This window comes from Anabrus simplex, chromosome 1 (assembly GCF_040414725.1).
Source record: "Anabrus simplex isolate iqAnaSimp1 chromosome 1, ASM4041472v1, whole genome shotgun sequence".
NCBI lineage: Eukaryota > Metazoa > Arthropoda > Insecta > Orthoptera > Tettigoniidae > Anabrus > Anabrus simplex.
This window is the reverse complement of record NC_090265.1, coordinates 294,395,482-294,421,496: the sequence shown is the minus strand read 5'-3', so window position 1 is coordinate 294,421,496 and position 26,015 is coordinate 294,395,482. Positions and strand designations below refer to the sequence as shown.

Here is a 26,015-nt window from a genome sequence, read left to right as displayed (position 1 = left end):
TTTTATTTATCCATGGAGAAAGCAAAATCATCATCATCATCATCATCTAAAGGCTTCGCCTTGTCGCTGCAACCATTGATCTCTTCTCTCTGCGATCCTTTTCATCTCTCCATAACCTTGGCATCCCATCATCTCAACTACCTCTTCAATGATCTTCTTCCGTGGTTTCCCTCTGCCTTTCTTTCCCATCACCTTGCCTTCGAACAAGTTCTTTATGAAGTTATTATGCCGGAGATTGTGACCGAAAACTGATGCTTTTCTCCTTTTTATCGTTGTTATTAAATGTCTCTGGGTGTTTATTTCTCTAAGCACTGCTTCATTAGTTTTCTTCTCAATCCAGCTAGTTCTAGTCATCTTCCTCCATAGCCATATTTCCACTGCCTCTAGTCGTTTCACGTCCTCCTTAAAGAGAGTCCATCCTTCACAGCCGTATAGCAGCACACTCCAAATGAACGTTTTGATAAATAATTTCTTTTGTTCAGTATTTAAGGATTTATTAGTTAAGAGCTGCTTCTTCTCCTCAAAGGCTTTCTTACACAGGGAAATCCTTCTTTTTATTTCCACAGTGCATCTGTGGAAAGCAACAGCTCATGCAAAATGAGTGACCACAGGGGTACTGAAAGATAGTAATCTCTTGCCCTGGCTAAAGTATTCAAAACAGTGCATTTACAAAAGTACGAGAGATTACTGAAGAGTATTGGAAAGTCCTGCTTATCAAATATTAAAACTGGAAGTTTGGAAGTTTAATCGATTGTATTGAAATTAAAAAAGTCCTCATATTCTCTTTTCATTACATTGTTGCACTATGACACACCGGCACTACCGGTACCTCACGAACCGACCCTGCGGCAAACAATGGAATGCCTCGTATACTTCCCATTTTAAAGACTTCAGATCTGTGGCCACTGAAGTCCTGACTCTGTGGTGTCTTGTATTGGTAAGCACCCCGCGTATCGAGCGTGATTCTAACACGTATCCTAACGTTTCAAGCTCGCTGCAGTCTGGAAACAGACAGCGGGGCGTGGTAGCACATCTCCCGGACACTGCGCGTTCTACTGAGAAGCCTGGTTCCGCAAATCTTTTCAGAAGCCACGACCTATTCCTTTGCTTCAACATGACTGATATTTAATTTAGTGAACACTGAGATTTTCTCAGACTCGCAGTCTTTCACCCAGTAAAGATGTGCATCATCAACATGAAACAGGCGATTTCAGATGCTAAATTGTTGAACATATGCTTCCCATCTAGCTCTCATGAGTCCTAAACCACAAAAATTGTAACATTTCCTACATTATGTAACATCTGCACTGATTGACCTTATTGTACCTCAATGATACCTCTTTGTAGGGGGTAAGATTCTCTATTCAATGATGCACACAACATGAGTAGACACGAAGCAAATAAAGACAATCTGAAATATTTGAAACGATATAACATAGTCCCTAAGGATCATAGGGAAACCATTGTAGTAATAACATATCCGGCTTAAAGGGAGCTTTCTAATAGTACTGAATATGAGAGGTCAAAATTGATATTTAGATGGTCGAATCGTCACTTGTTTAAAATATCTGTTGCAAATGTGCAGCATTCACAGTCCTTTGTTCAAAAACTGCAATTTTTATACGCTATAAACTCACACATTGTTGGTTAGTCTATCTATTTGAGAAACTGGCCAGAATCTTTTAAATCGTACAACATGTTCACTTTCTACTACTCCAGGAAGTGTAATTAATTTAAAGTAGGTTTGCTTAATATTTTCTGGCAAAGATTAGGGCCATTTGGCCCTCTCTTCCACTTGACCAGATTATGAGATACAATGCACAATACTAGTCAGAAATAACAATTACAACTATTACTTTAATGGAATACCAATAAAGATAATGGTAGTAATCAAGTGATGGGCTATGATGATGATGATGATAATGATGAGGATCACATAATAAAGTATCTACAACAAATATTAACGTATACAAATGAATCCTTACTACTTAGGAACTACACATAAGCAAATAACTACTTAGAATCGGTACTGCTAACAATATACAATTTAGGAAATGCAGTTGTTATTAAGATGATGTCACTGCTTCCTGAATTTAACAGGGGTGGCTTCTCTGACGGTGCTAGGTAGTGCTGTAGAAACGAAAAAGGAGTTTATATATCGTATTGTAGGACGGTTGCTGAATATTTGCGGTCAAACATTTGCGATCACCGGACATTTGAAGGCACTTTACAATGTTTATATGTATGGAAAGTATAGAGAAAATCAACATGAAATCGTCACCTGAGTATGAAATGGAAGAACAAGTCATGCCATGTTTTTGGAAACATACAATTCTGCCTTATTAGTAACTGTCAACTCCATTACAGGACACACCGGTAAATACTTACACCAGGAAGTTTCAATATAGAATGGTGTTTTTCCGCGCGAAAGAAACATTTTCATCTAGAATGAGCGAGCAGGAGCCCAGGCAGCTTAGCGGGGATGCCCCGATATTAAGCTAATGAGGCCCACCGCCTGCTGCAGTGACCACAAATCTCCTATGACTGCGGGGGAATTTCTGTGAGTGGGCACAAGTATATCTCAGTGACCGCAAATGTCCGTGATTTTGTGGTGACCGCAAATGTCCGGTCACCTGTAGGATGGGATGGTATCACTGATCTCTATACATGGATCGCTGATGCCAGCTCTCCGCTGCAGGAGAAAGTACGCCAAGTTGAGTGCGCGGTTTGCCATGTTGGTGTACCCATCCTAGAGCTCTCCTTATGGGGGAACAATGATAATATAATCAATTTTAAACCGCAATTAATGGCGTATTGGAATAATTAAAAATATAGAAACATGTTCACTCAAAGCATAAGGACATTGGGAACACCGGCAAGTCATTTCGAGGTCAGTAAAACTCCGGGATAGCAATAAAAATGAGTGTATAATAACGGCCGACAAATATTAACTTAGGTGCTGAATACATGCAATTAGCGATCGGTAATATAATAGGAGTGAAAAACAGTTTCTGGAAACGTTGCTGTAAATTTTATACATGTATGCCACGAAATTGTGCGTTCTCAAGGGGAAGTATGACTGAATTTTTCGTATTTTGAGCCAAAAACTCGGTTTTTCTCTTTATTCACAAAAAAATAGCCCTATTCTTCCTCTGTCAGAAAATGTTTTTTTTTGTTTTTTTTTTTTGCTAGTTGCTTTACGTCGCACCGACTCAGATAGGTCTTATGGCGACGATGGGACAGGGAAGGGCTAGGAAGTGGAAGGAAGCGGCCGTGGCCTTAATTAAGGTACAGCCCCAGCATTTGCCTGGTGTGAAAATGGGAAACCACGGAAAACCATCTTCAGGGCTGCCGACAGTGGGGTTCGAACCTACTATCTCCCGAATACTGGATACTGACCGCACTTAAGCGACTGCAGCTATCGAGCTCGGTGTTTTTATTTTAGTAATTCCGGCTTGTTTAAAGCTTGTAGAGGCCATTTAATATGAGCCCGCAGACATTTAAAAGCCCAGAACTACACCCACTTCTCCTGTAACGGCATAATGATATAGTTTACTGTGTGTTTTTCGCTGGATATTCAAGTATTTCGCGGCGTATTTGCCGTAGAAGTACACTTCGGCATGCTGACAGTCACTTGTTTACCACGTAATCAATACAATTACGTTATGTTAGGAAATATTGTAACTTGAACTGACGGAGAGAATGTTGTACCTCTTCCATGTAGTACTCAATTTATATCTGCCACACACGTATACTTTGATAGTTTAAATATATTATGTATTTGTATTATTTATATTTAGGAATTCGTATTTGTGTTGATTGTAGTAGTACAAGCATGGCTCCCTTGTTTGTTTATATTTACTAACATGCAGAAGTAACATGTGGTTTCAATTCAGCGTGTGAAATATCTAAACTAGTGATTTCTCATTGATGTATTTCATCTTAATTCCTTTGTAAATGTGTGGGGTATTGTAATAACACAGCACAGAACACCCGTGGAACTACAATCAAGAGGCCTGGCGTCACTGAATTGAGCATGAACAAAGCAAGCGCGCTCCTCGTTGTCTACTGCACCGTGCGCTCGTTGCCATCTTACTACGCCAGTCATCTTCTATTCGGCTTACTGCTACCCAAGCTACCAGCCATCCATGTATAGAGATCAGTGGATGGTATAGATGTGTGTGTGTGTGTGTTTTCTTGGCCACGTTCCGATTTACGGTGGGGAGGATATAGAGAGAATTCGGTAAAGAGAAAATAGGGTATGAAGGTTTCGGCGTTGATTTAGTCTTAAAACTAGCACGTTCGTCGTAGACGTGGCGTGGTCGTAGTACAGAAGGTCCTTTATGCAGCGCACACAAGCGTTTTCAGCACGCGGTAATTTATCAGCATGAGTGTCAGTCAGGCCACTGTAAACTACATCACAATAGTCAAAATGAGATACCACTAACATATAGACAAGCCGGTCTTTCAAAACCCGAGAAAAAAGTCTTCGGAATCTCGTATCAAGTAGAGCTGGAAATAAGTTTCTGAAAACACTCGCGATGTGTTGCGTCCAGGAACGGTGTTTATCTAGGGGTATCCCTAGAGCCTTGACCGATTCATATTCAATTGTTGACTCACCCAGATATAATTTTGAGAGAGACAAGGTTATTAGCGTGAATTTTTGGGTGCGAAGTTACGATTGCATGAGATTTTGTGTCGTTTAGTCCAAGTCCATGCAGTTACATATTTCTTTGAAACCTTTGTTGAAAGTCTCTGTTGCTTCAAGCAGTCCTTCCGGTTCACAGTGTTAGTATAATTGTACATTGTCCATGTATAAGTGATGCCTGCAGCTGAGAACTGGTGAAGTTATACAGTTATATAAATAGAGAAGAGGTCCTAAAACAGACCCATGTGGGGCCCTGAACCTCTACGTTTCGCCAGGATGAATATTCATTAGAATAGCATTTTACATTTTGTTTTGTTATAAAATTTGTTCAACCAAGTGGAAACATTTCACTTTCTCAGTACATCGAACGGTCTTGTTGCAATCTGAATCAATGTTTTGTGTGTGGAAAAGATGAATATCCAAATGTGCTATTTGTTGTAAAATCATTTCCTACCTGGTCTGTATTTTTTCTTCTAGGATATTAAAACATTTCTGGACAAATCCCATCAAGGAGTGATCTACTTCAGCCTTGGAAGCCTGATACAGGCAGAAACATTCCCAGAAGAAACGCTGAAAGCTTTCGTGGAGGCATTTCAGGAATTGCCGCAGAATATTCTTTGGAAATGTAACGGAGATGCTATCCCAGGTGGCTTACCAGCCAAAATAAAGGCAGCAAAGTGGATGCCTCAGTTCGACATTTTGGGTACGCTATGCTACTATTTTCTATTTAATGTGAAGTATATTCTGGAAAGATTCTTGACCTTCTCTTTGTATCACTTGTAACGATGAGCACATGCAGTCTAGGGTCTAGTAGCTGTAGAGTTTGGGAGAAAGCAATGGAGGACAGCGCTCCTATATGTGTCTTTAATTCATTAGAATACTTCCAACTGAAGTCGGCCGTGAGGTTGTGGAAGTTATTTGGTATACCAGTAACAGGTGCCTATTAGCGAGTGATGGTGGTGGTATTTATTCTATTAAGGAGAAGTAAAACTTTATAATAATTTCTTATCTGTCTATGCGCCGAATGGCGTGTTATATTAGAAGTGGCTTTTGCCACTCGGTGACAGATAATGCTGCAACATATTACGAAGAAGGGTAAGGAAAAAACTCATAATAGGCTGCATTAATTTATTCATTCATTATTTATACATTCTCTAATTTGCAGAGAAAGAAATGACTTGCTTCTAATGTGACAGTTTCTATAATGGCAATTGCTTTCTTTATTTAGGTCACCGTAATACGGAGGTGTTTATAACCCACGGTGGGATGATGGGCATTCAAGAGGCAATTCACCATGGGGTTCCTTTGCTGATAATACCGTTCTTTGGCGACCAGCACCATAACGCACAATACTATAAATCCCGAGGTATGGCAGAGCTGATCGACCCACGTTTGCCGATAACGAAAGATATTGTGCTGAACGCCTTAAAGAAGATACTTACGCAGCCGAGGTAAGTTTCCAGTGACGTACACCTTGAATGATTTCCTTACATCCTTACATAGTGTGTCCGTGTCCGTGTCTCAAGATCGCGGGTTCACACCTAACTGAGGTAGTCCGATTTTTAAGAAGGGAGAATGGTCCATTCAACACTCAATTTCGTACGTCGCATGTAAAAGAACACAGGCGACACATTTGGTATTGATCCGGGGCCGAAACATGCGTAGGCAAACTTCATGGAACCAAATAAAAATGCCTGAACTTCATATCTGAGGCCACATTATTATTATTATTATTATTATTATTATTATTATTATTATTATTATTATTATTATTATTTACGTATGCCTTTGCTGTTAAGATCTAGTGTTTACACTGCACTATGTCTTGTAGAGGGAGCTAGAACAAACTTTAATTCAACTGTCTCAATGTCGTCCTAGACTTTGACAATATGAAAATAACTGAGGTATGAGCGATGCTAGTATTGCCCTTCCTTATGCAGCCAGTCCCTGTTACGAATGGTGTGAAAATGTCACTTGATGAGTGTAATTTAGTGGGCTTGGCAGACTGGCATGTAATAGCATCAGTCCTGGTTTGGAGCCATTTCTGATACGCCTTCTTTTACGGTGCGTTTACAAGCTGCTCTCACTTCATTATTCCACCAAGATGCTCGTTTTTTCTATATCTACACACAGTTGCTCCTAGCAATTCCCTTGCTGTTCTCTATCCTGAACCTGCTTACTTCCCATTGTTTGGATCTTTTCACTAATCATATTGATGTACTTCTGTATAATTTCCTCGTCCTGGAGATTTTCTACCCTTACTCGTCTGCAGACAGATTTCACTTTCTCTGTCCTAGGCCTGGAGATACCTTGTTCGCTACAGATTAGGTAGTGGTCCGTAACATGGAAAATATCCCAGGAAACCCTCACATTCCTAATAAATTTCGTGAGCTCAGCGTCGGTTAAGACATAGTCTATTGTGGATCCAGTGCCCCTATCCTCCCATGTGTGGAGGTGAATAGCCTTATGCTTGAAGAATGTATTCTAAATGCTAAATCCATACTAGCTTGTAAGTCCAGCAAACGCTTCCCATTCCTAGTAGGTTCCATATCTTCCCCACATTTACCAATCACACTTTTGTATCCTTCAGTTCTATTTCCAACTCTCGCATTGAAGTCGCCTATTAGCACTATCCTATCCTTGCTGTAGACCCTGATTTACAATGTCACTCAGTGTTTCGTAAAACTTGTCATCTTTATCCTCATCTGCACCTTCCAATGCTGAATACATTGAGACAGTTATCGTCCTAATTCCTCCAAATGCCAAATCTACCCACATCATTCAATCATTTACGTGCCTAACAGAAACTTTTTTGTGTGCAATAGTATTCTTGATGAACAATCCTACCCCACACCCTGCCATTCCTTTTTCAACACCCGTCAAATACACTTTACAATCTCCTATCTCTTCATCGTTATCTCCCCTTACCGGAATATCATTCTCTTAACACATCTCAGTCAGTTCTACGTTATTTATTCCATAAACCCCATTAATACTGATAGATCCCCTTCGAATTCCATTTAGTTCGCCAAGAAGCAAAGAATCGTTCGCCTGTCAAATGGGAGTGGAACTCCCATACGTCCGAGGCTTACTTAAAACGTTCTGAGCATGCTCGGTGGAAATTCTGTGAAGCAGGATGCTACCCTCACTTACGCGTAGTCCATAGTTGTAAAAGTGATTGCGAATAATTTGAAGTAACCCATTGATCACTAATATGGATACATCTAAGTGGATGCTATTAGGAACCCCCAGATTTTGCACAAGTTTCACACAAAATAAGCATTGTTCCCCTAGGCCCCAGTGTTGCCAAATCAGCGGTATTTCCGCTAAATTTGACGGATTCTTAATGCAATAGCGGATATTGTTTCATTTAGCGGATAGCGGTTCTTTTCACGGATTTTCAAACTCCTGTTAACGGATTTCAGCGGATTGGTTCCCTAAGCGATTTCACTCATTTTCTACACCAGCTCTGGCCTACAGGACAAGCAGACCGCATCCGCAGCCTCAGCTTGTCTGCATTTGTTTGGTGTTAGAATCACCGAGCTCGATAGCTGCAGTCGCTTAAGTGCGGCCAGTATCCAGTATTCGGGAGATAGTAGGTTCGAACCCCACTGTCGGCAGCCCTGAAAATGGTTTTCCGTGGTTTCCCATTTTCACACCAGGCAAATGCTGGGGCTGTACCTTAATTAAGGCCACGGCTGCTTCCTTCCCACTCCTAGCCCTTCCCTGTCCCATCGTCGCCATAAGACCTATCTGTGTCGGTGCGACGTAAAGTAACTAGCCTTAGGTGTTACAATCGTTACTATAATCTTGATGAGCTTGGTGTGTTTATGTGGAAATTAGGTTCTTTCTGGCACATCACTATGCTAATAATAATAATCGTACGGCCTCAGGTACCGTGTGCAGACATTTCAACTTCACGCCATCTGGCTGCCTGATCGTCAATTTCGACGTTCTGATTTACTCTACGCCTACTAGATGGCAGACCGTGTAAACCGAAACTCTCGTGGTCGCTACGAAGCTCAGCAGGATTACAGTAACGATTGCAACACCAAACAAATGCAGACAAGCTGAGGCTGAGGATTCGGTCTACTTACCTGGGCGTCTATGGCTGAGATTTGATGAATTTTGTCGGGTAAACACCAAATGTGTTACCAGAGATCAAACGACATGGAGTGTTGAATGGACTTTTTTCTGGCTTTCAAAAATCCGACCTCCTCTGTCGGGTTTGAACCCGCTGTCCTGGGATCCGGAGGCCGACACTCTACCACTGATCCACAGAAGCAGCTATCACTATGTCAAAGAGAGTGGAATCTTAACAGCCAGTCTCTTAGTCTCATAAGAGACTGGCTGTTAAGCTTCCCAGTGATCCCCAGCAGGGACGATGCAGATATTGTCACTGCATTATAAATGCGAAACGGTATATCATTGTTAACCATGGAGAATCTAGTAAACATTGGGGTAATCACATAAATGGGATTCTAAATAAAGTGTACAGATCTATGCACATGGTTACAAAGTTGTTTAGTGGTTCTAGTAAGGATGTAAAGCAAAGGGCATAAAAGTCTGGTAAGACCCCAACTAGAGTATGGTTCCAGTGTATGGGACACTCATCAGGATTACTTGATTCAAGAACTGAAAAAAATACAAAGAAAAGCAGCTCGATTTGTTCTGGGTGATTTCCGACAAAAGAGTATCGTTACAAAAATGTTGCAATGTTTGGGCTGGGAAGGGAGAAAGAAGACGATCTCCTCGACTAAGTGGTATGTTTCGAGCTGTCACTGGAGAAATGGCGTGGAATGACTTTAGAATCCGAACGGTTTGTCGAGATCTGAGTTGACGGAACCCTTCAAGCTACAGTTATAATGTCGTTCCAGTGCCTGCTCTCCCAGGACGATGGCGAGACGGAACCCGCTGCAGACAGTGCAGCTAGACCTAAACCCTTTCACACGTTCTCGGTCTTGTCCAAGAGGGGAGTTTCTTAGAAACACCAGACATCACGAGACCCGGACAAAGATTGCAACTGCCCTTTCTCAGCAAGTTATGGAAGTGTATGTATGAGAATTTCCTTGTATTGCCGCTGGAGGGAGCAGCAGACGGATCGACATAATCACCATCAATGGAAGTAAGTAAAGCGCTGTGATCGTTGATCCAACTATCAGATTTGAAGTGAGCTCTAGCCATAGTGAAGAGGTAGACCAGGGAAAAAGAGCCGTATATGAGCCTACAATAGAATATTTGAAACACTCCTACAGAATTTCTAGCGTCAAACTTGTTGGACTGTTAATCGGGCCTAGCAGTTATGCCAACGCAAAAATATTTTTTCCGCTACATTTTTGTTGAAAATCCGCTAAATTCCGCTAAGTACCATACTGACGCAAAATAACATATAACGGCTTTTTTATGGAGTAAATTAACTCAACAGCCAATAATAATAATAATTATTATTATTAATATTATTATAATAATTATTATTATAATAATTATTATTATTAATATTATTATTAATATTATTATTATTAATATTATTATAATAAATATTATTATTATTAATATTATTATTATTAATAAAATTATTATTAATATTATTATTATTAATATTATTATTAATATTATTATTAATATTATTATTAATGTTGTTGTTGTTGTTGTTGTTGTTGTTGTTGTTGTTTCTCCTCACGGAGGGTTGGTGACCATTAAGGAGTAGGTTTTGCTATTTTCCATATCAATTTCGGCGTATCGTGGATGTCCAACCACCGTCGGAGGTTCCGCGTCCAGGATAATTTTCTCCGCCCACGTCCACGTTTCTAACTTGCTTTCTATGATTAGTTGTATCAGGCTGTGTTTGTAATTTATGAATATGTGACCGAGATAAGCTGCTTTCCTGCGTTTAGCGAGGGCTAATACATTACATGACTTCATGACAGCAGAGAGTACCTCTTCGTTGATGACGTGGTCTACCTACGTGGTCTTCAACATTCTACTACACAGCCACATTTCAAAGGCGTGCAGGCGGTTAATTGACTTTATTGCCCATCCTTCGACACTGTAAAAACAACACCAGTAACATGTACAAGTTCACGTCAGGCTAGCGAATTTCGAATAGGAGGTCACTGTTTCAGACAAGGTGTTTCATTTTCAGGAACCACTTCTTGCAATGTCGATTCTGGTTTACATTATTTTCTTACAAATATATTGCTTTACGCCGCACCAACTCAGATAGGTCTTATGGCGACGAAGGTATGGGAAAGTGCTAGGAGTGGGAAGGAAGTGGTGATGGCATTAATTAAGGTACCGCCACAGCATTTGCCTGGTGTGAAAATGGGAAACCACAGAAAACCATCTTCCGTGCCGTCGACAGTAGGGTTCGAACCCATTATCTCTATAATGTTATTGTTTTTTACGTACCACTAACTAATTTAACGGTTTTCGGAGACGCCAAGGTGCCGGAATTTTGTCCCGCAGGAATTCTTTCACGTGCCAGTAAATCTACCAACACAAGGCGGACGTATTTTAGCACCTTCAAATACCACCGGACTGAACCAAGATCGAACCCACTATCTCCCGAATGCAAGTTGACAGTTGTGTAACGGAAACCCCCACGCAGCCACTCGCTCAGTAGATTAATTTCTAACGCAGTTATTAGAAATTTTCTAGGCTCATATTTTGGATTAAAAATAACATTCCCAAACTGTTTCAGTCCACCAATGTTGCTCTCAAATGTGATCTGTAATATTTCTACAAACATATTAACATTATTTCTTAAAGCAATTGTAACAGTTTATACTGGTAAGCAATTAGTTCAAGGATTATGAAAGAGTTTCATATATAATGTTTCTTTAGTGAGAACCCTGCAAAAGTCAGAAAATCTATCTTTTCTGTTATACAGAAAAAAAGTCAAGTAAGAAGTTCTTATCATTTAGACACAACGTTTTAGTAACATTAGTTTAATTCAAACAAAGGCTGTGGTGCATATAACCCGTACAGTAGGTACTAGAGCTGTGCAAAAGGACATGTAGACTCGTTGAGACTCACTGGTCTCGTTTTATAATTCTAAGTCTAGACTCGTTGAAAATTTCCTGTTCGAGTACTCTGGTAATGAAATGGTGTATGGCCTTTAGTGCCGGGAGGTGTCCGAGGATTTCGGCTCGCTGGGTGCAGGTCTTTTGATTTGACTCCCGTAGGCGACCTGTGCGTCGTGATGAGGATAAAATGATGATGAAGACGACACACACCCAGGTCCCGTGCCAGCGAAATTAACCAATTAAGGTTGAATTTCCCCACCCTGCCGGGAATAGAACCCGGGACCCCTGTGATCAAAGGCCAGCACGCTAACCATTTAGCCATGGAGCCGTACAGTACTCTGGTTAACGGTGTGAAAGTACAAACTCGAAAAAGACGCTCAACTTTACTGAACAAATGAGTCTACTGAAATTGAGGTATCAAAAACTATGTAATCATGTACATGCTTAAGTGATTGTCCCATTAATGGTGGGTACAACAGTTAAATTAATTATATTTTCTAACATTTCACAATACACCAAATGGAGCTGCACAACACACTGGATGGGAATCCTACATCAGGGCCTCTCAGGGTGCATGGTGCAAAAGACGACTTCGCTTGATTGACCAGAGTGCAGACCCCCGCTCCTCGATTTGGAGCAATAGCGCTGCCTTTCTCTTTACCCACGCCTGTCTCGCTTTCTCCCCCTGTCCCCCTCTTCCTCACTTGCTCCGAAGCGCTCCAAATCCGAGCCGAGTGGAGCCGAGCTTAGCCGAGTAGCCCAGAGACGAAGCGTTGGTCCGAGCCGAGCCAAGTAGGACCGATGCACTGTGCACAGGAACTCTGCGCCGCAGTTTGCACTCGTGAGATTTTGGGCGTTTGAGAGGCCCTGCCCTACATTAAAAATCGACCTCACAAGCGAGATTTTCACACCCTGCGCTACACGGACTGGAAGAACAAAATATTAGTAAGTCTACAGTCGTTCATATCTTAAGTCAATTTCGAACTGTCTAAATCAAACAATGAGATATCGATGACATTATCACACTTGCTGTACCCCATACCAGAATGCACACCGTACAGCACTGTTAGAATGACATCCTTTTAGTCATGTCGCACAATTTCTGCAAAGAGCCTCTTCTCGTACATAAAGGCTTTCAGTCAGAATTAAGAGCGTAGTTTCATCTTATTTTCAATCAAGAAATAAAGGTAAAGGAGCTGAGGAGATCTGACACATTGCATGACATCCACTTCTACTCCTACACAAATGATGCCGGTATTTTTCTACCAGTCATGCTGAAACTTGTTTAAACTTATAAGTGTATCCCGTAAGTGAGGTAAAACAGTTGGCACATTTTGATGATGTAATTGGTATTGACTTGACGACTGCATAATGCTGCTCCGGGGCCTCCTTTAATAAAACTGCGTAGTCATCAGGAAGGAAAAATGAAATGGCGTATGGCTTTTAGTGCCGGGAGTGTCCGAGGACATGTTCGGCTCGCCAGGTGCAGGTCTTTTGATTTGACTCCCGTAGGTGACCTGCGCGTCATGATGAGGATGAAATGATGATGAAGACGACGCATACACCCAGCCCCCGTGCCAGCGAAATTAACCAATTATGGTTAAAATTCCCGACCCAGCCGGGAATCAAACCCGGGACCCCTGTGACCAAAGGCCAGCATGCTAACCACTTAGCCATGGAGCCGGACATCAGGAAGGAAAAGTACACTATGATGTGGACATGTTTTGTGTGTGGTGCTCCGGATTAAGTCAAAGACAATTAGAAAATAAACTCATTTGCCTATCGCACATCATATTAATATTGGACAAAATTACTATTTATTTCAATATTACAATAACCACTTACCGAAGTTTTTAGAGTTTAACAATTTAACATGTAAGAATATGGTGTTCATGAGCTCTATAAATACTTCGACGTGATATGTGTAATAGCAAAGCAAAGCCATCTCTGTACATGCAATCCCTTGGAGAAGGCAAAGGTATAGCCTTTCAACCTACTGTACTGTTAGACAGATGGTTAGCTCTTGCCCAGCCGCCTTTTCCTCGGGAATTAACCTCGTAATCTATTTTGGTGAAGGCTAAGTTTTCTCGACAACATGTGCCATTCCAGAAGTAGAAATCTCTTTTTTAAATGTTCGACTTCCTGACGGAGAATTTAACCCATATTCTTCTGGGTGAATCAAACACAACTTTCCGCCTAGGATAGACAGGCCCTTTGATATGCGTAATAACTTGATGTCCGCTTTGAAGAGTGTAACGGTCAAAAGTACAAAATGTGATGGAGAAATGTTTTCAAGAACTTGAAAGGGTTTAACGCGAAAAAGAAGGGAAAATTCTCAAGAGAAACTCCATCCAAGATTGCTCTGCAAAAATCTATTGGTTTATCAGTGTCGCTGAATGAAAATCATGAATATGAATAATACATATATATGTATTTACACTCTTTCATAACGAGATGAAATTATTTCTTATTAATAGTTAGGTCTATAATTCATTATTTACTTTTGTACGTACTGTATTTATAAATTGCCCTTGGTTAATATTGCATAATAAGTAGTTTAGGTATTGTAATACATAATAACACAAATGTCGAAAACTAGTCCCCATTTCATTTGACAAATTATTCTAATAGGTCCTGATTCCTGTGTTTGAAATACATGAGATCTTGAATTAGGCTGCTTCAATTAACGTCATCATTGTTACGTTATGATTTATTACTGCTGTTCTAGAAATTAAGTGTTTAAAGCACGCAGCGCAGTCTGTCTTAATGGATTGTTCCTCAGTGTTTGTAAACGTACTACGCTGCTTATTCCAATGATTCCCGGATTCTTCACGGTTCATTTACCAGGTGAAATGTAACATTTCTTTGCTCAAATGTCAAGTAACCGAAAAATGCTTGCTTTTAATGCTCTACATCCATTTATATCTGGATAATGAGACGAGGACTAGGACTATACAAACAAATAATTTCGCTCATATCATTTTACAAATAATTTAGTCAGGAACAGTGCTGTTGAACGCATGCTATTAAAGCAGGTTCACAGTTACAAATTAGTTTTACTTGGACTCATATTTAATTGTGATAACAATATCCACTGAATGTGATTTAGACTTATTCAGTACAATTCTCTTCATCCCAAATATATATGTATGGTATTTCGCTTTTTAAAAACACGAAATGTAATTAATTGCATTGTTATCTCTCTTCTTATTTAGCTGCTTTTCGCACATCCTTGTGGTGGTCACACATGACTACTTCGCATTGTTTCATGGCCGGATGCCCTTCCTGATGACACTCTATATGGAAGAATGTATTCACTGGTGTATGCTTCTGTAGTGATAGGTAGTAAATGACAATAATATACTTGGTTTTGTACCCCACTAACTACTTCTACGGTTTACGGAGACGCCGAGGTGGCGGAATTTTGTCCCACGGCAGCTGTTTTACTTTAATCTGCTGACTAACATATTGCGAACCTTCAGATGTTACCGGACTGAACTACGATTGAACCCGTCAACTTGACGTGTGGTTTGCTAATGTAATGTGATGTGGGGATGTGGAGGTGTGTATTAAAACAGCCGGGCTGAGTGGCTCAGATGGTAAAGGCGCTGGCCTTCTGAACCCAGCTTGGCAGTTTCGATGATGTGTTGACTTTTTAAACCAGTAATGCCGGATTTATGATATATTTGTTAAATAATATGATATCCCAAGTGTCCGCAAAATGTAAGTCACTGTCAGACTTTTGTTACGAAATAAAAAGTTACGTGCCTGTGATGGGGATTGCACGTAGTACCAGGGGTCCCTTGATTGTGATCACAAAATTTGCTGGGTCGATTTTAGAATTCACATTGCTACCTAAGAATTTGGCATACAAGTACAATGTAATTCCGGGCCATAAGCGTAAGATCAGACTATGTTAGTTTGTAAAAGCTGACAGATAAATGAAAATTGTTGGTTGATATCTTTATTAATAGAATCCTAACTCTCATTTTTGACCAACTCGTTTGAGATGTGGTGCTGGAGAAAAAATGCTTCACATTTCTTGAACAACATTCTTGGACCAACGAATCCATCCTGAAGGAGTTGATTTTCAATACCAGGTTCTCAAATTTTCTAGTCACATCATGCGACGCAGAGAAGGAATCCTTGGAAAGCCCATAAATATTAGGTAATGTGTCTGGGAATAGGAAACATGGACGAGCCCTACACGCTAGACAGACCGTATAAATAATATAAACAACACATCCCTCATACAAGCAATCGTTTGGGAGACGACCGCGAAGGATGGACGGATACAAAGGAATATCCTCAAAGATCGCGATCCTCTGGGTTGAAGGAAGGATAAAAATAATTTTCATCGAGCTATACAGTCACCAGTTCAGTTTTGATCGGCTGATTTCTATCAACTGGTATATTTATTAATTCAACTCTGACAGGGCAGTAACATAAGATTAATCTATCCTACTTGTAAAAGTAGGTAAATAATGTGAAAATACTGTGTTAATGATGTCATTTAGGGCTTGCAACCCTCTCTAAGCTTAATTTTATTGACAGAGATGCTGTCTAAACAACGAACCCCCAGAAAAATAAGATTCAGTTCCAAAATAAAACTGCTCACGTTAAAATTATATATAAATCATGATAATAGGACAGCATATCAAGTTTTTCGTAGAAATCTAGCCTCGGAGGCGTCATTCCAGAAGTTTCACATTGACTGGCTGAAATTCGACCACGATCATGTTTGTGAGAAGACAGTGACTTTGCCACCATGCTTTCCCGCCGCTAAGCAAAAACGTACAATACTGGAGCAAACACTTTTAACAAAACTTAATTCCCTTCACTTCTTCATTTGAGTTCTAGAGCGACGAGCGACGAATTGCAACATTCAAAAATTCACGCATTCGCCATTTATTTTACTAGCTTTTTTGAGCTATTTGCTAGGCACGTGTCTTTTTCTAATTGACTGATTCACAAGTCCATTTCAGCTTCCTCAACCAAGAGGTTCTACTGCATCTTATTTTTACCATTCATATGCTCTGTACTAATGGATATCAAATGTTTTGTTCTTTTCCAGTTATCGGGAAAACGCGAGGCGGCTATCTCAGCTGTTCCACGATCGGCCTCAGTCAGCCCTTGACACCGCCGTCTTCTGGACTGAATACGTCATCAGACATCGTGGAGCACCCCATCTCCGATCAGCTGCAGTTGACCTGCCTCTTTACCAGTACTTGCTTCTCGACGTCATCGCCTTTTTACTTCTAGTTCCACTCGTCCTCTTAGTGATCCTGTGGTTCGTCTTCCGGAAATTCATGGCAGTTATGGGCAGGAAAAGTAAAGAGAAGGAACATAAGAACAAAACCACTAAACTAAAAAAGAAGTAAATACGGAGCCTTAGAAGTTGTGGACTCGAACTCTTGAACACATATAGATCAAGAATGAAGCTATATGCAGCAATTCCCGTGACAATAAAGATAGGAAAACTTCACGGTAAAGCATTATTGTCTGTGAAAACGCATTGGTAACAGTGTTTCAAGACTAACTACAGCATGCTTACTATTGCTTAGTTTCCGTGGCTAGAGACATTGTGGCCATCAGAAACATGCAATATCTGTATATCTTTGGAAGTATGATGCACGGTATACGGAAGTGTTTAATGGTAACTGGGACTGAGACTGGGAGTGGTTTGACGTATCATGAAATCATCTTTTCATTTATTCATTGGAAAATAATTGGAACAAATACAACACTCTAAATACCTTCCGGATGTTAGCGTGGGCTGGGTTTGAACCTAAAAGCTTTGGACTCCTCGTCTCAATCTGGGTTCATGACAGTGTATCAGAGCGAGATATTATGAATTTACTTACTTGTTACGTAACGTTCTTATTCAATGTTTATTAAATTGCTGCTGTTGCTCAACCAGAAAGTGTCTGTCCTGTTTCTCAGTACTTGTTGGACAAAACAATTGGGAAAAAGAGAAACAAGTTCTTCAAGCTTTCCATGGTTATATAATCGCTTAATTCCTTGAAAAACTTCTTGAAAAGTGTCGTTAGACCAATAGACGAAGGACCTGGAATTTTTGATGTTCAATATTTAGTTAGGGTGGTGGCAGTGACCATCTCATGTACAGCTTTCTTCTCATTAAGTATTATGTTCACCTCTGGATTTTTACCAGTTATTTATTATAATTACAATACATGTTTCCTAATTATTACAGACACCCCTGTAAGGCAGCAGCCTATTAGATTTGGCCTACCACGACGACTGCTGCCCAGCCAGATGGCCTACAGTGTGACGACATTCTCAGCCGTATTACTTTGTTTTCGTGAACTAGTCCGCTGCTTGTCGTATCAACATATCCTCAGTTGTTCTCATGAGGTTGAGTGAACGTCTGGTAACCGGAAATAAAGGCAAGACACGCTGCCACTATACCGTGGGGCTGGCAATTTTAGACAACATTTATGCTAAGTGTAGAAATGTGGCTCTCTATAAAGGTAGGTACAAAAGTCAAAATAGTCACGCATATGACGTACATTTAGGCACCCAAAGAACATAAAACTTGGCACCAGAAAACTTCATACTCTTAAGATCGCTGAAATAATAGAATATTCCTTAAATTCTTCGAAATTTCCGAGCTGGCGGGGTTGGAAATTGGGTCTCAGAATCAAAATGGCATGAGTCCGGAAGCATAATCTATTTTCCGCACAGTGGGAAACAATTTGCCGGTTCCATGGTGTAGGGGTAGCTTGCCTGCCTCTCGCCCGGAGGCCCCGGGTTCGATTCCCGGCCAGGTCAGGGATTTTTCTCTCGACCTGAGGGCTGGTTCGAGGTCCACTCAGCCTGCGTGATTAGAATTGAGGAGCTATCTGACGGTGAGATGGCGGCCCCAGTCTTGAAAGCCCAGAATAACGGCCGAGAGGATGCGTCGTGCTGACCACACGGCCCCTCGTAATCTGCAAGCCTTCGGGCTGAGCGGCGGTCGCTGGGCAGGCCAAAGCCCTTTCAAGGGCGTCAAGTGCTGTGGAGTTTGGGTTTTGGTTCCTTCGGAAACTTTTTGCCGAAGAAATGGCCTATGCATTTCGTGGGCTTTGGAGTTTCCTGAAAGTTCTTTTTTTGTTTGTTATTAAAATGATATTTGTTCGGGGCGCCGACCCATGTGGATCTTTTGCTCCTACTGGCACCATATTGTATGAACCTTCATGTAATTGGAATGGCGATAGTGTGGAATGTTGTGTGTGGGGAAAGGAAGATTAAGGACGTCACAAACACCCAGTGCCCAGGTCAGGAATATTAATCATTACAATTAAAAACCCATGACCCGGCCGGGTGACAGGCGGATGCGTTGCCCCCTACACCGCTGGACCGGACTTCCTGAAAGTCTTGCTTAACATTTAGTTTCAAATGCTGAAAAAAAGTTCAGGGAAGTTTTGTATATATTGAGGAGGCAATCTCTCGAACTAACAGGAAGTAATTGGTAGTGATCTGTAACGCTAGGTAAAATGTAAAATAGTCATGAATTAACGAGGCACTTCCAAGCTCCCGTGAACATAAAACTTGGAGAACCTAATAGCGCCGAGATCCCTAAAAAGTATGGGAAGTTCCCAAGAGTCGAGTCCGAGCTACGGGCTTCGAAATTGGAGCTCAGAAGTAAAACAACGTAAGTACGCGACCGATAGCATTTCCTTCATCCAGTGGGAAAATTACTTTCCAAAGGTATAAGATAAATGTGACCAGGAACAGAACACTTGTATTGACACTTAAAGTATTACAAATGTTAAATAAATCTATACGAAAGAAATAATGTATGCACATATCTCCCTGAATGTATCTTAGTCTTTTAATTTGAAAAAAGCACAATGGTTTTAGTTTACCTGTTGCCGGACGGAGTTGGTAACTCAGGCGCAAGAGCGCTGGCCTTCTGAGTTGAAATAAGCAGGTTCGATCCTGGCTCAGTCCGGTGGTATTTGAAAGTGCTCAAATAAGTCAGCTTAATTTTGGTAGTTCTAGTGGCACGTAAAATAATTCATGTGGTACAAATAAGTCAGCTGAATGTTGGTAGTTCTAGTGGCACGTAAAATAATTCGTGGGACAAGATTCCGACACCCTGTGTCTCCGAAAACTGTAGTAGTAGTATAATATTAGAGTTCACCTGTTTATGAATATTATTGTTAACACTGTCCATTCTATTGTTGATGATGATGATGCTACTGCTATTTGCTTTACGTCGCACCGACACGGATATGTCTTATGGCGGCGATAGGGCAGGAAAGACCTAGGAATGGGAAGGAAGCGGCCGTGGCCTTAATCAAGGAACAGCCCCAGCATTTGCTTGGTGTGAAAATGGGAAACAACGGAAAACCATCTTCAGGGCTGCCGACAACGGGGTTCGAACCCACTATCTCCCGATTATTAGATACTGGCCGCACTTAAGCGACTGCAGCTATCGAGTTCGCTATGTCCATTCAATTGGTAATACGCATTTATCGTTGAGGTTCCTTCTTCTTAATCATTGAGATGTAGCACACGGGTACCACTAATCGCACATTAACTGACCACATTAAATGAGGTTCGAGTCATTATTTTAATGTAAGAGCAAGAATGCATAAATAATTCCTTTAATATATAATAATTGTTTTTTTCCTATCCACCTCTGTAATGTAACGGTTAGTACTATTAGCTGTCGTCCTTGGAGTCCGGGATTCGATTCCCAGTACTGCCAGAAATTTAAGATTGCAGGAGGGCTGGTATGTGCTTAAACATGTACTGTACATGCAACTCACCGCCATTGGAAGTGTACCTGAAAATAACTGTACCACCCTGGGATGCGGACACATATTTACATTTCGTAATTATTTTTCTGACGTTTTCCTCTTTGTAGTAAATTAAACACTCGAAAAAGTGGGTGAAAATTGTATTCCTTGTTTTCATGAAACTGGAATATTGCTTATTTTCAGGTGTGAATGAATCCTTCCTTGCATATTGTGTATGTTCTTTGTACAACTCTAATTCACTGTGATTTTTAAGTTCTTTGATGATATGTGGATAGTCCTTAATTTTCACCTGCATTATCTGTACACTTTTCTCTCTATGAGATCTCTAATATTCAACAGTCCAAGACTCTCGTTGTATTAACAGTAGGGTTTGTCATAATAATAATAATAATAATAATAATAATAATAATCAATTTATTTATAGCTAACCCATGGCATACAATAATTTCACATGAAAATGTGCCCGGGTCAGCTAATTATTTATATCTTAGATTATGAATGCAAGAATTAAATTTTCAAAGCGTGTTGCAATTAACTATCAGCATTCTGAGTTACGTCTTGACTTTCTACATATAACAGAAGTATTCTAGTGTGCGTTAGTTCTTTGTAGAAGGATTGTGCTGGGGATAGGAGGATCATTTTCAATTATTCAATGGGGTGACAATTTTAGCACTTCCGCCCTGTACAAGATAGCAAACACCACGACTTCGTAACGCATTATTAGGTCCCTCAAAGCTTTCACCACCTCCCATTTTAAGATGATGAGGAATTTTTGCCTGTTCTTCAAGATACAAATATTTCGCCTACTAGCATTCACTGGATGAACAAGCTGTCCTAGCGTTAGAAACAGTAGAGAAATGGCCACGGTGTGTAAACAAAGTAGAAGTGTAATTGTGTGATGGTGTAATTAATATAGATTATAACCATGGAAATACGTCGATTTATTCAGGCACTTCCTCTTCGAGTACAGGATGACTCTTGCACGCGTCTTTGTAGCATAAAGGTCTATATTTTGTTTAGAAGTGTGTTTAGAAGAGTTATATGGAGGTACTTTCAGGGAAACGGGGTGGTCTAGGGAGCGGTGATAAGGGTACAGTTAGTGTTGAACTGTAGAAGTATTGTAAAGAAAGGAATAGAATTAAGTAATTTAATAGATATATGCTTACCAGATATTGGGATAGGAGTGAGTCATGGCTGAGAAATGAGATAATGGATGCAGAAATTTTCTCACGGAACTGGAGTGTGTATCGTAGAGATAGTATAAGAATGGTAGGAGGAGGAGTATTCATTCTGGTGAAAGAAGAATTTGCAAGCTACGAAAAACTTAAGGATGGCAAACATGAAATTCTAGGTATAAAGCTCATCTCTAGAGATAACAGGCAACTTGATGTCTTTGGAGTGTACAGACCGGGAAAGGATAGCGCTGACGCTGATTTGGAATTATTTGATAAGATAATCAGCTATGTATGAAACGATATGGAAAGGAACGTGATTGTAGCGGGTGATCTCAATTTACCAATTGGGAAGGTAATGCGAACGACAAGAAACATAATCAACAAACGGCAAGGACAGCTTATTCAGAAAGTGATGCACCAACTAGAGGGAAGAATATTCTGGATGTGCTGCTGGTAAAACCAGATGAGTTCTATACCGAAACCGAAGTAATAGATGGTATTAGCGATCACGATGCTGTTTTTGTCGTAGTTAAAAATAAATGTGTTAGAAAGGAAGGTATTAAAGTAGGACTATTAGGCAGTACCCTATGGCTGGAAAGACAGGCATGAGGGAGTTTTTAAAAAGTGACTATGATAGGTGAAAAACGGTAAATAAAATGTAAACATACTCTGGGATGGGTTTAAAGAAATTTTTGAGGAATGTGAAAATAGGTTTTTACTTTTAAAGGTGGTAATAAAGACCTACTTTATTATAATAGAGAAGTAAAGAGACTGGGAAGGAGGTGCGGGTTGGAAAGAAAGAAATGGCTGTGAAAGTAAGGAGAAATTGAATGAAATTACTAGAAAATTGAATCTAGAAAAGAAGTCGGCTAAGGATAACATGATGGCAAGCATGATTGGCAGTAATACAAATTTTAGTGAAAATTGGAAGGGTATGTATAGGTAGTTCAAGGCAGAAACGGATTCCAAGAAGGACATTCCAGGAATCATTAATGAACAAGGGGAGGGTGTATGCGAGAAGTACTCAGTCAGCGGTATTGGTTGTTTGCAAGGATAATTTCCAGATCGAGGAGGTGACTAATACTAAAGAAGTATTAAAATTTACCTATGATAGCAATGACATTTTCAATATGATACAAAAGTTGTAAACCAAAAATGCATCTGGAATTGATAAGATTTATGGGGATATAATAAAGATACTTGGTTGGGACATATTACTGTACCATATCTGAAGTACTTAACTGATTATTGTTTGCATGAAGGAGCTATACCAAGTGAATGGAGAGTTGCTATAGTAGCCCCTGTGTAAAAAGGAAACGGTATTGGACATAAAAGTTGAAAATTACAGGCCAGTCAGTTTGACATGCATTGAATGTAAGCCTTGGGAAAGCATTCTTTCTGATTATATTAGACATTTAAGCTATTTAGGCTTTATAATCGTGAAATTACCAGCGTTACGTCCAGTGTAGCAGTGGACTCATCAGTTGGATTGCTGTGTAGCAATGTTTTTAACATTTGCAATTGATGAAATTTAATTATGGTTTCTTTCTAGGGACCATATTTTTGATATATTAGATATGTTTGCAAAATTAATAACTGGTGTGATAGAAGACAGTTCGGGTTTAGGAAAGGTTATTCCACTGAAGCTCAACTTGTAGGGTACCAGCAAAATATACTAGATATTTCCGTTCGGGGAGGTCAAATGGACTGCATCGCGATTGATCTATCAAAGGCATTTGATAGGGTAGATCATGGGAGATTATTGGCAAAAATGAGTGCAACTGAACTAGACAAAAGAGTGACTGAATGGGTGGCTATATTTCAAGAAAATAATTCTCAGAGAATTAGAGTAGATGAAGCTGTAATAATTAAGAGGGGAATTCCTCAAGGCAGTATTATTGGACGTTTATGTTCTCTTATATTTATAAATGATATGAGTAAAGAAGTGGAATCAGAGATATGGCTTTTTGCGGATGATGTTATTCTGTATAGAGTAATACATAAGTTACAAGATTGTGAGCAACTGCAAAATGACCTCGATAATGTTGTGAGATGGACAGCATGTTGATAAAGTGGATTAACAGTCAGGTTGTGAGTTTCACAAATAGGAAAAGTCCTCTTAATTCTAATTACTACGTTGATGGGTTGAAAGTTCTTTTTGGGGATCATTGTAAGTACCTATGTGTTAATAAAAGGAGAGCTCTTCATTCGGGTGATCACATAAGTGGGATTATAAATAAAGGGTACAGATCTCTGCACAATGTTATGAGGGTATTTAGGGGTTGTAGTAAGTATTTAAAGGAGAGGGCATGTAAGTCTCTGGTAAGACCCCAACTAGAGTATGGTTTCAGTGTATGGGTCCCTCACCAGGATTACTTGATTCGAGAACTGGAAAAATCTAAAGCAAAGAAGCTCGATGTGTTAAGGATGATTTCCAACAAAGGAGTAGCGTTACAAAATTTTTGGAAAATTTCGGCTGGGAAGACTTGAGAGAAATGAGACGAGCAGCTCTATTAAGTGGTATGATCCGAACTGTCAGTGGAGAGATGGCGTGGAATGATATTAGTAGACGAATAAGTTCGAATGGTGTCTTTAAAAGTAGGAAAGATCACAATATGAAGATCAAGTTGGAATTCAAGAGGACAGATTAGGGAAAATATTCATTTATACGAAGGGTAGTTAGTGATTGGAACAATTTACCAAGGGAGATTTTCAATTAATTTCCTTTTTATTTGCAATCATTTAAGAAAGGTTAGGGAAACAACAGATAGGGAATATACCACCTGGGCGACTGCCCTAAATGCACATCAGTAGTGACTGATAGATTTGATTGAATGCAGGTTCAGAATATTTTGTATATTATAGTGATAGTAATGATTAATTAATTAAGTAGTTAGATACATATTTACAGTTTAGTTACAGACTCCTTCCAGCACAATATGCTGTACATTTTATTCTTCATGGGAACTGCTACGACGCAATGAAATATTGCTAGCAACCGAAACCAAGCAAACCACAGCCCTTCCGGCAGACTTATGGAGTAAGCGGTCTTTAAATCACCCCACTAGATGCAAAGACACAGAGAATAAATTATAGGCTCGCACAAAAGTGGTCGGTTAAGCTCAGAAGTATTAGGGAATAATGGTTTATTTAACATTTTAAACCAACCATTATCTGATCAATGCACCGTTATGGGCAACCAGTAGGGCTACGTAACACACGAATGTTCGTTTAGAAGCCTTATTGTTTAGCGTTACCTATTTTATATAGTAATATGGATATTTCTGTAGGTCAGCACACAATAATCAATTTTGTTTGGTGATCAAATAAAATAGCTGTGTAAACAGATCAGATAGGAGGACTGCAACGATACCAAGGAGATAAGTGATATGTTACACGCCACGATGTAAAGGACAGGCATGTTGTCTCGTGAAAATGAGGAAAAAGACATATTTTTGGTTAAGAATATTCTATGGCTCACATACTCGAAGTGTTGCTCATTAGAGTGGAAATAAAGCAGTTTTGACCACGAATAACGTAGCCTATTGTTTTTATTGTCATGTGAGTTTGTTGTATCGGGGTAAAGTACACTAATTAAGCAAAGACTGAAAACGTGTTTGGCGTATGAGCAGTATAAACATTCTATATAAGTGTAGGTGTGTTAAATACTAAAGAGAAGGTATCTCGCCAAGCCTAACCCCACAAGATTTTTCTATCTTCAGATTGGGATGCCTCCCGTAATGTCACATGACAACTCTCTAATATACTTTATATTTCAAATCATAAACTAAATATCTGTCAATTAAATGCATTTTAATATGATTATCCCATAGTCTAACAATTCTCTACCGAGCTCGATAGCTGCAGTCGCTTAAGTGTGGCCAGTATCCAGTATTCGGGAGATAGTAGGTTCGAATCCCACTGTCGGCAGCCCTGAAAATGGTTTTCCGTGGTTTCCCATTTTCACACCAGGCAAATGCTGGGGCTGTACCTTAATTAAGGCCACGGCCGCTTCCTTCCCACTCCTAGCCCTTCCCTGTCCCATCGTCGCCATAAGACCTATCTGTGTTGGTGCGACGTAAAGCAACTAGCAAAAAAAAAAAAAAAAAAAAAAACAATTCTCTAATTTATTTAACATTTTGTTGCTTTAATAATAGCTATTATATCACAATATTATATCTATATTTTAGAAATAATTTTCCCTACTGTTGATTTGTTTCTGCAACTGATTGGTTTAAAGGAATTTACCTTACATATCCACGGAGGATTAATTTACATTCAACAAGGCATTCACTGCCCTAGAAACAGTTGACACTGAAACGTTCCTCTTGTCCGAAGACCAAATACGGGTGGATATTTGAAAAAATAAAACATTTAAATACTGACATTAAACCCCAGT

The 26,015-nt window shown here is 39.9% G+C and overlaps 1 protein-coding gene across 1 annotated transcript in view; it reads left to right on the top strand.

Moving 5' to 3' along the window:
- LOC136865164 (UDP-glycosyltransferase UGT5) overlaps nucleotides 1-17,835 on the top strand; it is a 41,004-nt gene extending 23,169 nt beyond the window's left edge. Inside the window, exons 3-5 of the mRNA XM_067142390.2 lie at nucleotides 5,126-5,351; nucleotides 5,877-6,099; nucleotides 16,748-17,835. Coding sequence (XP_066998491.2) covers nucleotides 5,126-5,351; nucleotides 5,877-6,099; nucleotides 16,748-17,054 — 756 coding nt within the window. The 3' untranslated portion in view covers nucleotides 17,055-17,835. The remainder of the gene's footprint in view (nucleotides 1-5,125; nucleotides 5,352-5,876; nucleotides 6,100-16,747) is intronic.
- Nucleotides 17,836-26,015: the final 8,180 nt, after the last annotated feature.